Source organism: Engraulis encrasicolus, chromosome 16 (genome assembly GCF_034702125.1).
Source record: "Engraulis encrasicolus isolate BLACKSEA-1 chromosome 16, IST_EnEncr_1.0, whole genome shotgun sequence".
Classification (NCBI taxonomy): domain Eukaryota; kingdom Metazoa; phylum Chordata; class Actinopteri; order Clupeiformes; family Engraulidae; genus Engraulis; species Engraulis encrasicolus.
Window position 1 is genome coordinate 51,744,770 of NC_085872.1, and position 14,467 is coordinate 51,759,236.

At 41.2% G+C, this 14,467-nt stretch overlaps 2 protein-coding genes across 2 annotated transcripts in view; one reads left to right on the forward strand and one right to left on the reverse strand.

The window, feature by feature from the left end:
* Nucleotides 1-5,601, reverse strand: part of zpr1 (ZPR1 zinc finger) — an 18,610-nt gene extending 13,009 nt beyond the window's left edge. Inside the window, exons 1-4 of the mRNA XM_063219797.1 lie at nucleotides 4,689-5,601; nucleotides 3,252-3,364; nucleotides 1,359-1,486; nucleotides 454-563 (exon numbers count right to left, since the gene is read on the reverse strand). Coding sequence (XP_063075867.1) covers nucleotides 454-563; nucleotides 1,359-1,486; nucleotides 3,252-3,364; nucleotides 4,689-5,385 — 1,048 coding nt within the window. The 5' untranslated portion in view covers nucleotides 5,386-5,601. The remainder of the gene's footprint in view (nucleotides 1-453; nucleotides 564-1,358; nucleotides 1,487-3,251; nucleotides 3,365-4,688) is intronic.
* A 231-nt stretch (nucleotides 5,602-5,832) lies between these two features.
* LOC134465908 (cytochrome b-c1 complex subunit 10) lies at nucleotides 5,833-13,389 on the forward strand. The gene is made up of 3 exons (XM_063219802.1): nucleotides 5,833-5,984; nucleotides 9,160-9,307; nucleotides 12,983-13,389. Exons 1-2 carry the CDS (start codon nucleotides 5,935-5,937, stop codon nucleotides 9,278-9,280), a joined length of 171 nt encoding a protein of 56 aa, XP_063075872.1. The 5' UTR covers nucleotides 5,833-5,934; the 3' UTR covers nucleotides 9,281-9,307; nucleotides 12,983-13,389.
* The last annotated feature ends 1,078 nt before the right edge of the window (nucleotides 13,390-14,467 follow it).

Below are 14,467 nucleotides of genomic sequence, written 5' to 3' on the forward strand. Positions count from 1 at the left end.
TCTCTCTCCATCTCTCCATCTCTCCATCTCTCCATCCATCTCTCCATCTCTCCTTCCTCATCTCTCCATCTCTCGATCCCTCTCTCCCTCTCTCTCTCTCTCTCTCCATCTATCTATCTATCTATCTATCTATCTATCTATCTATCTATCTATCTATCTATCTATCTATCTATCTATCTATCTATCTATCTATCTATCTATCTATCTATCTATCTATCTATCTATCTATCTATCTATCTATCTATCTATCTATCTATCTATCTATCTATCTATCTATCTATCTATCTATCCATCCATCCATCCATCCATCCATCCATCCATCCATCCATCCATCTATCTATCTATCTATCTATCTATCTATCTATCTATCTATCTATCTATCTATCTATCTATCTATCTATCTATCTATCTATCTATCTATCTATCCATCCATCCATCCATGCTATCTCCTACCTTTGAGAAGTCCTTCCACGGTGGTGAACTTGCCGGCCAGCGCTGCCATTCCCAACTCAAAATCCAGCTCCGGGATTTCAACACTACACGTCTCAGACTTCAAGAGATCTCTGGAGAGGGGGCGGGGACAAAAACAAAAATACAAAATATTTCAGAAATACAGGGTACCCACTAGTAGAGTAGTTTACATAAATACACAAAGACCTAAATACACATTAGCACACATTAAACTACATAAAGACCTAAATACATACACATTAGCACATATTAAACTACACAAAGACCTAAATAAACACACAACTACACAAAGACCTAAATAAATACACATTAGCACATATTAAACTACACAAATACCTAATACACATTAAACTACACAAAGACCTAATACACATTAGCACACATTAAACTACATGAAGACCTAATACACATTAAACTACATGAAGACCTAATACACATTAAACTACACAAAGACCTAATACACATTGGCACACATTAAACTACATAACACTTGAGCAGCCAGCCATCCAGCACCTCACACTACCACAGATGAAAGGTGCAAGGTGCTTCACAGAGAGGCTGCGCTGCACATTTAACTTGAATAGCGAAGCTAGCTACTCTCCACACGTATTCCTTACGGCCAGGAGACGGTCGCTACAAGCTTTCATCTAAAAAGTTAGCGGAAAGTCAGAAAACTCGCTGTATACGACAACAAAATGTGCTCATTTGTCAAGACGTCTGGCATTGAACCGGGAACCCTTGGGTTGCCAAGCCCAATCAACAGGCTGGGCCATGTTAGCCTGTTAGCAACTTCGGTAGTTGCCAATGGGAAAATGCATTGAAAACAACAAAGTAGCTAATGTAGTAAGCAACTTTGGTTTTGAGAAATTCCCCCCAGGTTAGTTTACCTGCTCATGTCAATGGGCTGGGCGATGTTCAGGGTGATTTTGGTTCCTTGCTCTTCTGTCGCTCCTCCTGATTTCACCTCGTTGGTGCGGTGGCCACAGCTGTCACAGTTGGTGGCCATTATAATCACCTGCAGGAGGCGAGAGGAGGCCATTTTTGTAGTTCAACAGCTGCGTATTATAATGGTGCTCAATGGGAGAAAAGACTGCGCACTAGGCTACCTGAAGAGGTCATTTTTGTAGTTCAACAACCACGTGTTATAGTCATGAACGGCGTGACATTTTCCATGTGAGTTACGCCCATTTGTGGGGGGAAACAACCAAGTCAATTAGTGATGTTGGGGTTTAATAAACGAAAGGTACGGCCCTGCAGACTAGCGTTGTTCACGCGAAACATGCCGAATAATAGAGTCAAACAGCCGTGTCTGCAGCATGGAATGTGTTCATTTAGCCGATGTAGCATGTAAGTCAGTGAGATATTCGGTTTGTTTTCACCCATAAAGGGGCGTAACACAAATTTACGAGCAAAGTACCCGGATGGTCGTTCATGAGTATAGACTAGGCTAGCAGAAGAGCCTCTTCACATAACCTAGTGTGTAGTTTTTTCAACCATTGAAATCCATTATAAGATGTGGCTATTGAACTACATAAAAAGAAGGCAATCCGCACACTTCAGGTCTATTTTTGTGCAAAGAAGCTTTACTTGACTTGCAAGTGCTTGTGGTTAATATACAGGTGCCAGTAATGATGTATATTAACCACAAGCACTGTTTGTATGCACTCTGCCTGATGAAGGTCTAAGGACCGAAAGCTTGCAAGTCAAGTAAAGCTTCTTTGCACAAAAATAGACCTGAAGTGTGCGGATTGCCTTCTTTTTATACAGAAATTTCTACTGAATCCTGCACCTTCTAAACAGATGAGCGGTGGCCTATCACAACTTAAGCTATTGAACTACAAAAATGGCCTCTTCATGTAGCCTAGTGTGTAATGTAATGTAGTTTAATGGCCTCTTCATGTAGCCTAGTGTGTAATGTAATGTAGTTTAATGAGCGTAGTGTGTAATGTAATGTAATGTAGTTTAATGAGCGTAGTGTGTAATGTAATGTAATGTAGTTTAATGTAGTGTGTAATGTAATGTAGTTTAATGTGTAATGTAGTTTAATGAGCGTAGTGTGTAATGTAATGTAATGTAGTTTAATGGCCTCTTCATGTAGCCTAGTGTGTAATGTAATGTAATGTAGTTTAATGTAGTGTGTAATGTAATGTAGTTTAATGTAGTGTGTAATGTAATGTAGTTTAATGTGTAATGTAGTTTAATGAGCCTAGTGTGTAATGTAATGTAATGTAGTTTAATGGCCTCTTCATGTAGTGTGTAATGTAATGTAGTTTAATGGCCTCTTCATGTAGCCTAGTGTGTAATGTAATGTAGTTTAATGTAGTGTGTAATGTAGTTTAATGTAGCCTAGTGTGTAATGTAATGTAGTTTAATGTAGTGTGTAATGTAGTTTAATGTAATGTAGTTTAATGAGCGTAGTGTGTAATGTAATGTAGTTTAATGAGCGTAGTGTGTAATGTAATGTAGTTTAATGAGCGTAGTGTGTAATGTAATGTAGTTTAATGTAGTGTGTAATGTAATGTAGTTTAATGAGCGTAGTGTGTAATGTAATGTAGTTTAATGAGCGTAGTGTGTAATGTAATGTAGTTTAATGAGCGTAGTGTGTAATGTAATGTAGTTTAATGAGCGTAGTGTGTAATGTAATGTAGTTTAATGAGCGTAGTGTGTAATGTAATGTAGTTTAATGAGCCTAGTGTGTAATGTAATGTAGTTTAATGAGCCTAGTGTGTAATGTAATGTAATGTAGTTTAATGTGTAATGTAGTTTAATGAGCCCTGTACCTCTTTGAAGTGTGGGATCTGAACGAGCTTCATGTTGGTGTGAGCAGGCGCATTGCACTCGGGACAGTTGGTGTTGAATACCAACACCTCGTTCTTTAAACTTTCCACAAAACCTGCAGAAGAAAAAGATGAAATAATACATAATAATAATCGACCTCCAGATTAAATACGAATCGATTCTCTCTCTCTCTAGCAGTAATCGGTATCCCTTTTAAAAATGATCCCATGTTTTAGAGCTCCTTCCAGACATGGCCAAAATAACTTGAAGCCTTCTATCAGAGAATCGTATATGAGAGTGAGATAAAGCAGGCGAGTTCTTTTCTGGGTATCCACTTTGCGTCGGGTGAACGCCCCTTCGCAGTCCTGAGGTAGAGAATAAATGGAGTCCCCTTAGCGCTGTAGATGGCGGTAGCGCACGCCTTGCACAAACGCCTCAAAAAAAGAGAAGAAGTAGGGGACAACTTGAACACACGCTTTTGCATTGAGTGGGCGTGTTTTGTGATATCTTGCTCTGATTCAGTATTTTTGGTGCGAGCCTGGAGTTCTGTACTAGACGATTCTTTAGTAAATTGAGAGGGGGTGCCGCTAGTGGCAGATGACAGAAGCCCGTTGAGGAGGTAATTGGTGACGGCACAGCCCGAGGGCAAATTCTAAAAAGGACTTAAAGCTTGTCAGTCCAGTTTCTCCACTTCTGGTATTCTGGTTCACAAGTTGTTTTTTAAAGGGACACTGTGCTGGAAATGGTCAAAAAAGGTACTGCAACTATGCTGCTCATTGAAACTGGGCTGCCTATTGCCAAATTTGATCTTTACATGAAAGTTTACCAAGTAATAAACAAATATTTTCTAGTATGGTTCAAGTACAGTCATTGTTTAAACGTCAATAACAAGTAAAAGGAGGCAAACCCAAAAACACAAGTATAGCGCTTACAGAATTTAATGGAGCCTATTTTTTATAAACCCATCACAAATGCAAATGTGATTGTTTCGCATCTACACCCAAGGCAATGAAAGAAATGTTTTTTTGTCTGTCTTGGACACAGACACACCCACCCACACACCCCCAATAAAAGCTGACTTGACCTGACACAAACCAATGTGACTGGAGAGTAAAAAGTTACTGGCGCGCGCGCGCACACACACACACGCACACACACACACGCACACACACACACGCACACACACACACACACACACACACATACACACACACACATGGGGGCCGCTAGGGGGGGGGTTGGAGATTCTAAGGGCCCAAGCACTGACAGGGGCCCTTAAGGCGGGGGCAACATTTTAATCTTTCATTGGGCCCAACATTTCTGGCAGCGCCCCTGCACACACACACACACACACACACACACACACACACACACACACACACACACACACACACGAGTTTAGATAATGGAAACAACCCCCAAAACAACAATAAACATACCTGGATGTTCCAGTTCCGGTTCGGGGTCCTCTTCTTGGATCCCCAGTACCGAGTTCTGGGCCTCGCTCCTCCTGTAGCGGGTGACTGTCAGATCTGGATCTTGCTGTGGCGCTAAAGGATTCTCAATGAAACTATTCCCCGAAGGGTCATCTATGACAAAACTAAACTCCGACTCCACATTCTTGAGAGCTTTCAACTTCTCAATAAACTCGTCCAGTTGCGCTGCCACCTCGGGGTCCTGTATTCGCCTCAACACCTGATCTTGTTCCAAGCCGGCCACTGCTCTGTCCAAAAGCCCCTCGATAGTAGATAAAGCGCCTTTCTGGGTGAAAGCTGGGATTTCGAATTCCAGCTCGGGTATCCGAGTTGTGGCACTGTCGGATTTTACCACTTCGCGATTCAAGTCGGATTTTGACGTCACCTTCAGGGTGTAAAGGACGCCTTGGTCTTGAATGCGTCCAGCCGATTGGATTTCGGTGTTTGTCCAATTACAATGCGGGCAGCTGAACGAGGAGATTATGATTTCTTTGAAAAAGGGGATTTTGGTCAGGAGTAAACGCGTGGAGCCATCCTTGTAGCAGTGCATACACAGAGACTCCACTATCGTAGGCTCCAACTCATCATCCTCTGCGTTTATGTCTTTAAATAATTGCTCCCCACCACCACCACGCACATTTTCCTCGTTTATAACCGACATGGTTGACTTAAAGACCTTTTAAACAAAAGAATTTAACTAATCCGACGATGTAAAATATTGTAAACTTGCTTATTTTCTGACGATTTGTTGCTAGAAGTTTCTATGTGGCGTGTCAGCCCAGTCCCCACGAAAGCACAAGTTGTTTGGCGTGTTTCCTCAACACATGGACGTCCGTCGCCTGATTTAGGCGTCACAGGCTCACAAGTTGTCAAATTAAAAGAACAAGCACCCCTTGAGCCAGAAAGAATTATGCCACTGTGTAAGAGTCGTAGTGCAACATTCCCTTGAATAGCAAGCCATCATTTTCATTAAACGAGTGAAATGAGATGTTTTTTTTATAAAACTTCAAACACAAAGTAAACACATCTATATTGAAATTAATCCAAGAATGTTGGAGGTCTTTTATCTCATAATTCCGCAATGTGTTCGTTTGTCGCTGACTTCACTTCCGCTTAGCATTTTTACTCCCCCAAGTAGGCAGTAGCTGCATTTGAAGACACACACACAGACACGGCTGGTTTCACGGCATCAAGAAAGATCACCAGCAACATGATCTCGAAAATCATCGGCGAGAAATACATCTCCATCGTAAAGACGTGGTAAGCGTTTTTTTCGCAAGCCCGATTCAATATTTTGATTTGAAATGCCTGTGTTGTGGCAAGCCGTTTTAAAAACAAATGCCCTTGCATTCGACCTAGCTATAGATAACAAGCTTAGCAACGTTAGCACAATTTAGCTTCATATAACGTTGCCTAACAAAGTCCGTTGGCTCTATGAAGGTCGCACATTAAGACCTAGATGGTTTAAGTTTTGTGAACCGGATTTGTTCAAGCAAATGTAGCAACAAATCTTAAGAATAGGATGCCTTGTGCTGCCCTGTGATGGTTATGTCACATCGGCTACAAACAGCAAAAGCTAGCGAGCTGACATTGAGGGAAGCTAACGCGAGTTAGCCACGTCGTAGACTAAACCAGTTGTGAACGTTTGCCCCCAGTAAGTAATCTACCTTTTGATGTTGTTATTCTTGCTCATTAACTCAACTTCAGACACGCGTGTCAAAAAGCCTTTCCTTTATAACGAAATAGAGTTGTAGATAACTTTGTCTAGGACTTGACTTCACTTGACTTGACTTGTCATATACTTGGGTCAGCCATAGAACTACTATCAAACAGTAGCACTCCTGTTAGAGTAGTTCACTAGACTAGGAGTAGGCTAGAGTAGTTCTACATCTCTCTTGTATTTATTACGGGACAGAAGGTGTCTGTCGGCTTGCATGAATACAAAACCACACAAAGACCTATGCACATCTTTGCATATTGCCGTAAACTTGTAGCACACACTTGAGAACAAACAGCCTTCCAGCAACACACACACACACACACACACACACACACACACACACACACAGAGAAGCAGTGACTGAATATGACAAGTATGAAAAAGGTAACAAAATCAACTATATCTTATCACGACATAGAGAAAGTGTATTTCCTATCTAGTTGACTATTACAATGCCCTACTATCAGTGGTGTAGTCTACTTTTTTTATGGTGGGTATACTGTATGTTTGAGCATTTTTTTGAAGTGGGTATACTGTATATATAAGAGATCACACCAATCCACTACTTGGGTCATTAGTCAGATTTTAGACTTGAGTTGGAAACACTAAATGACATGACTGTGGTCCCAAGTACATTGTAGATGTGCTGTAGAACAATGTCATCCTGAAGATGCCTTAGGTCAGGCGTAGCAAACTCAGGCAGGGATTTTTAACTCATTGGCTGCCTTGGCCGTCGAATGACGTTATTTCAAATAGTGACGCCCCCTACCTTCGACGACGTTCGCCGACAATTGCGTTTTTTTACAGCCAGGCCTCGAGGACAGTCTGACCTATCTTCTGTATGAATTTCAAGCCTATAGGCATTTTCTAACTGTTCCTGTAGGTGGCAGAAGTGTCCTTAGGAACAGTCAAGGCAGGGCTTTAGCTCAGAGCAAGATGAAATGTCAAGACAAAAACACCCCTTTTTTACTATTATATAATATAATCTCAAAAGTAGCATAGCAAAATCATTTTTGAAAGTAAAGCACCTGTGACAGTAGTCTACTTTCTTGCCCTCTGATTTTAACACAGGTAGGCTACTGATTTTAGTGTCAGACCCTGACCAAAAAAAAAACCTTCCTCTCATGACCAAAATACAATCCCCTGTTGCTATCTAGCTAGAAGGCATTGTAGCTAACTTGCCCAAAATACACCATGAGATGATCTGTGTGACAACCTTTCATTTTGGATAATGTGATCAGCCTACACAACATCAGGATGTTGCTTACAAAATATCATCTAACAGGGGACTAGTGGTGATGTGTCCCAACAATGACCTCCTTGGTCCCAACTGAGGTAACTTGGGTATAAAGTTTGCTACGCTAGCTAGCTAGCTAGCACGAAATCGCTAACAACTTACAACTAAGCCTAAATAAAGGAGCCTTGGTAAGTCAACTATTTTTTACTCAATCCACAGTTATTTTTATGGATCTGTATAGTATGATCAGCTTACTGTATCATCAAAAAAGACAGGGGGGTTGCAGATTCTTGGAACAGAGTAGCCTTTGTGTCTGGTCAGATGCATTCAGCTCACATTAGAAAGCATTGCACTTAGCCTCAGACCAGCTAGCATTCACCACTCCAATCGGCTTGTGAAATGTTGGATGTGTGATCAGTACTTTATCAAAAGAAAATTCATTGAACAATATGACAAGATCACTATAGCAGAACCATGATGACAGTAATCATCAATCTGCAAATTGTCCGCTCTGCCAAAGAAGCTGCAGTAAGCTACGCTAAGCGGTGCTGCCTGCCTAGAACTACCTGCCTCCCTCCCCACAACCACAAGACACAACACGGTAGAACTACTATTTCTGGAGGAAATAAACCAGCTGTGATTCGTTCTCCAACGAGGGGAGAGGGAGAGGGAGAGGGAGAGGTAGGGAGTTACCGGAGTTAGGGGCAACTGCTGTCATGATCCATGCTGCGCGCCAGCAACTAAACCAAAACACCCTTGTTTTCGAGTCCCCCCGTTATATTTCAGTTTATTAGGTTGAAAAGGTCATACAAATGATCTTTTTGTTCAGGCTACAGATGACAGAAGACTGTGTAATAGCAGCTGATAGGTTTGGAGTTGTTAGGACGATGCCATTACGGGCAAAAACGTTTGCAGTTATAGTTCTACTTCAAATGGCGTTTTCTCAGCTTTTTGGCTGGAAAGCAGCATTTTGGCGAATTCCACTTAATTTCAACAGATGATTATGAAAGAACGGAAAGGGGTAGAGAGACACTGTTTTTTTCTGATGACAGATGAGCGTCTAATCTGTGTTTTGATAGGTATGGTGTTGACATAGACACAGAACTCAATTTTCTGTGAGCCTCCAAAAAACACCCAAAATGCTGAAAAATGGCTGGCACTCCGAGGTACTCTTTTATGAAAATGGCTGGCAGCCAATGAGTTAATATATGGACTAAAATACTGTACTATACTAAATAATGTTTAATTTCACAAACACTGGCACATATTGTGTTGCATAGGAGTGTGAGCTGTGTCATTGGACTGGGCCCGCTCATACTTCAGAGAAACATCAAATGTCATGTTTAAGTCTTGGCACACTGTACATTAATGATGCATGAGGGCCAACTGTAATACACATTTGAAATGATCTCGCGGGTCGAATAAACACATTCTCTCTCTCTCTCTCTCCATCTCTCGCTGTCTCTCTCTCCCTCTAGGATCCCCACCTTGGCGGTGTGGGGTGGCGTAGGGGGCGTGGCTCTGGTCCACTTTACTGACTGGAGGCTGTTTCTGGACTACGTTCCCTACATCAACGGCAAGTTCAAGAAGGACGAGTAGAGAGCACACAAGAGCTTCCCTGGACGTGTAAGTAGTACATTGCATAACGTTAGTCTCCTCGTGCGAGGGTTGCAGGTTCAAATCCCACCACGCCATTCTATCTCACTCTATGGCTGAAGTGCCCCTTGAACAAGGCACCAAACCCCATACTGCTCCAATACCCTTAGGCAAGGCACCTAACCAAACCCCATACTGCTCCAGGGACTGTAACCAATACCCTGTACCAAGGCACCTAACCCCATACTGCTCCATGGACTGTAACCAATACCCTGTTTGTACATAGCTAAGTCACTTTGGATAAAAGCCAGTTAAGTGTAATGTTTACATTAATCATCTGAACATCTGAACATACAGTGCCATGAGAGTTTTGGCACCCTTTTCGAAAATCATTACATCGGTTTATTTCTCGTTGAACTTTTAAAGTAGCAACTTCATTTTAACATATGTTAAACTGTAGCCGTGGAAGAATTGTCATAGGTGTTATCTAGATAGAATTTTATGTGGATTTAAACAAAAATAGGCATGTGCATAAATATGGGCACCCCAAAGAAGGTACACCATTGATATGAAATAGAGCTCACCTTTGCCGCACAAACTGGTTTTAATGACTTTGCAATGTTATTTATCATACACAATTATAGACGAGGCTTGTCCTAAGTTCTGTCTTGGAGAGTGGAATATGGTGGGCTCTGAACAAATTGTAGTCTGTTGAAAAATAGTTGTCAAGTTGTCGGTTTTGTTTTGTTTTTTGTTTGTTTTTTCAGTTTTGTCTGGTTAAAGTTCTGTGCATTATTTTTCCCCAACTTGAAAAGAGTGTCACTGATGGAGTTTGAAGACTGGAATTCACTCAAGGATTTTGGACAGGACAACTTTGATCCGTTTTGGTTTCTCCTTTTTTTCTTTTTATTCAGAATTCAGCGCACATCCAAGCATAGCAATGGTTGTTAGCATCAGGAAACAAAGCCGTTTTTGTCCATCTAGGTAAAAAACCTAAGTTGAACATAAAAATAAACGGGAACAGTAGTTAGTGACCACTTAAATGTGCAAAAAGCAATTCCTGTGCAAATGCATGCATTCAATATGTGCAAAGATGCTAACAATAAATATTTACAAAAAATAAATATTTACAAAAATAGTTGCCATGTTAATACTGAAACCAGAATAAATATTGCATTTAGGTGGTTTTGTGATTGCGTGGTTTTGTGATTGCAGTCAATGTAATTAAACTACTTCTAAAACTGCAAGAATAATGATTAAATGTAAGCTCAAGTTCCATTGCTGCAGAAGACCAATAATACACTCTACTAGGCCATTTACATTAGCAAACGCCCCAAACTACCAAACATACCGAGCGCAGTCAAATCGGCATAAATCAAGTAAGATGAGCGCTTACCGGCTACCACTCCAGGTTTTCAGTGACTTCTAATGCACGGTACTTCAGAAAGTTTGAGAGCACAGCTCAATTTTGCGTGTGACTCTCTCCAGTTTTCTTCCAAACTGAATGCAAACCCACTTAATTAAACCACCTGTGCAACGGGTTTGCCACGTAGCCCAATCAGCCGAATCATTGACAGCTGACGCTGATCAGTCAGCCTGCGCTGTTTTCAATTAAATTGCGTTTACCGCGGCTCAGACACCACCTAGTTTTTTCTAGTTTTTTCTCCCGTGTTTTTTTCAGTGAAACTTAAAACAATCAGCGCAGACCTAGTCTGACGCGACACCTCCCACTCGAGCTTCCCGTCCTTGGACAGGAAGGTCGCCCACAAACAACTCACATTAACACTTAAGGCCCTGCTCCTCAATACAAACAACCTTACATATCTGAACATTACCATACAATTTGAGACTCCCATTCAAGGTGGGAACAGCTGGTTGCTGTTATTGCTGGGGTACAGCATCTCTGACCGGGCCCAAACAGGTTGACATGTAGTGGAACGGTAAAAGGGCATGGCTAAAGGATGGTAAGAATGGTAACAGGCACACTACAGAACAACTCCATAGAATTACAAGACCAGAGCTGCTGATAGTGCAGACTTAGACATGGTTCCTTCCACGTATACTTTTCACAAGGCAAAAGCTCATTGGGTGGGTGACGAATAAAAAGGCTTTCCTGTGTATCCATCAGAAATAAGTTGTCAAACGTATGCAGAAAGCTTATCTGGACAAGCTAAAAGCAGTTTGGGAAATCATAGTGTGGTCAGATGAGACTGAGCTAGAGTTATTTGACCTTAACAATGAGAGGTAGACATGGCAAAAATTGCACCCATAAATTCTATGACCTCTGGTCTAAAACACACCCTACTATAGGTCTGTGTGGATAGTATACACACTGTAAAACTTATTACAGTTAAGGGCCTCACTAATTCTATTCAAATAGCATATTTTTCAAAAACATGTTCAAGTGTCAGTCACAAAATTAGAGCTGAGCAGAGTTTGGACTTTCCAGCAGGACAGTGTTGATCAAAATTCAGCAATGAGTTAATGCAAAACAACAAGTACAATGTCTTGAAATGGTCATACCAATCTTGAGATAACACCATCATTGAAAAAGAATTAATTTATTTGAACCAGGATGTCTACAGAAGACAGATGAGTAATCTGACTGAATTAGAGGGGTTCTGGATAGAATACTTAGCAACTAGGACAATTAGAACAATTGGCACCAGGCAGTTAAAACTTGTCTTCTTGTATAACAAATATCCAAAGGCCATTAGATCAGCAAAGGTAAGCTCCACTTCATATTAATGGTATACCTTCTTTGGGGTGCCCATATTTATGCACACGCATATTTTTGTTTAAATCCACATAACATTCTTTCTATAACACCTATGAAAATTCTTCCACTGCTGAAATGTTTCTCTTTCCCTACAGTTTAACATATGTTAAAAGGAAGTTGCTACTTTAAAAGCGCAACGAGAAATAAACCGATGTAATGATCTTCCAAAAGGGTGCCCAAACTTTCTCATGGCACTGTAGTTCACATATCCCATAGGGATGGATGCACCGATGCCACTTTTTTGAAAACAGATACAAGTACGAGTACATTGATGTGTTTACTTGCCGATACAGAGTACCGACACCGATACCTTTTACCACCAAAATACAATGAAAGTAAATGCATGGCCTTGTTTTTTTTCCACCTGTGATTATTTTTATTGTCCATTTCCATGTAGATTTAAATGTTAGTAAATATATGAGGTGGCACTTTTTTTCCATGCTGCTTTCAAGTCCACAGAACGTGGCAAGATTTTGCATTGTTTTGTGTAATAGCAGTATCGTTCCTGGTATTGGCAAGTGCTTGACGAGTACGAGTACAATGAGCAGTATCGGGTGTGTTAAATAATAGGGTTTTACCGTTCTCCTGTACTTTCAACCGTTCTCTGGGTATAGCAGTGCAAATTTCACCTTCATGCTAGCAGTTAACATTGGCTCCTATGAGAACAGCTCGCAGCTAACTGGTCTCATAGGACTCGATTTTAACTGTCAGCTTGGAGGTAAAATTTGCGCTGTCATAACTAGAAAACGGTTGAAAATACAGGGAAACGGTAAAACCCTATTATTTAACTATAGAGGAGGTGTAAAATAAGCTTATTTCCAAAAATGGGGCCGTATCACTTTAAGTCTTACTAGGTGTGGGAAACCCCGTTCTTCTTTTTCCATTGGTGCTAAAGCTAAAGCTGTGGTTCTCGTGTCTCTCTACAGGTGTGATGTCTGCTGAGGAACTGCACACCTTCCGCCATCCAACAAACCAACCAACCAATCGCCATCAATCTTCTTTCTACATCCAATGACTCGACCAGAGGGACGGCTGTGACGTGTGTGTGAAACATGCGTCGATATAATTCAACAACACACAACTCCACAATATAATAATTTAAAAAGACTTTATTGTTTTGTACTTCCTATTTCTTGTGTGGGTGTGTGCGGTTGTCAGAAAAGAAAAACAACCTATATGATGTCGATGTAATTTTAACTTTTTTTTTTCTCTTGTTTTTCTTTTTCTTTCTTTTGATTTCAAAAACCAGGAAGTGTGCCCATGGTGCGTTTCCTTTGGTTGTTGTCCAATTAATAAAAAGAAAACAATGTCAACACAGTTTGACGAAAAGTTGCGTCTGGGTTTCGTTGAAATCTTTGCATCCTGCATAATAGTTGGAATTCATGTACAAAGAGCGCTGTAGATTTTCTACTGAACCTTTTAAGTAAGTGAAAAAATTAAAGAGATACATTTTTGCCCCTAAATTTAAAATGCATCAGTCCATGTTGCATAAACAGATTCTCATGCTGATTCATGTGTTATGTCCACTTTCACATGAAATGTAGTACACACACTTTCATGTCAAGTCAGTAAGTTATTGGTACATCTGAACATTTGCTTGAAAGGTTACTGCAACTGCAATGCCTTTCGACGTTCTGGCCTTCCTCAGTGGGTCAAAACCAAAGCTTTTTATTTTTGACGAACTAGAGTGTTGTTTTGTTTTTTTAAGTTCTTGTTGTTTGTGGCCTTGTGACGCAAGGCTTGACTAGCCTCGCGAACCATCCTACGTACTTCCGCCAAAGGATTGGCTCCACTACGAGTCTGGCCGTGCTTCTCTGTGGAGTGCCTGGAGCAGTAGGATTTTGATCGCAACGCCCCCCCAGAAAGCAGCGAATAAGCGAAAGGGGGAGGACGCTCGTGACAATGACGTACACATCTGCGCCAGAGCCATTGGTCTGCACTATGTTGTTGTTGAGTAACTGCCGGGGTTTGGGTGAGAGGTGTCCAATAATTTCATACTATAACTGGGTGCAAACTTCCTGCTTCCTGCAATCGCTTCAGAGAAAACAAATGCCAGACCATGAATACGAAATGAAATGGTAGTAATATGGGATGGTCAGGACACCATTGACAATCAAAAGTTTATTCAATTGCACAGAAGCGCAATTCAGTTGCAACCGGGATGCTGGATGCTGAATGCTGAAAAGCCCCCCATAAGAAGCTTCCTGTGACAGGCAGCGGGGAAACTTTATTGTTTTCTCCACGGAGGCGGGCCGTCAGCGAAATGTGAGGCTACAAGCACAGGCCGAGGATAGGACAGGTGTTAGAAATAATGGAAAGAGCCTCGAGTGCGTTTTAATATGCGACCTTGCCTCCTCCACTTGCTTCTCGTCATGATGACATCACTGACAACAGCATTATTTCAATATCTT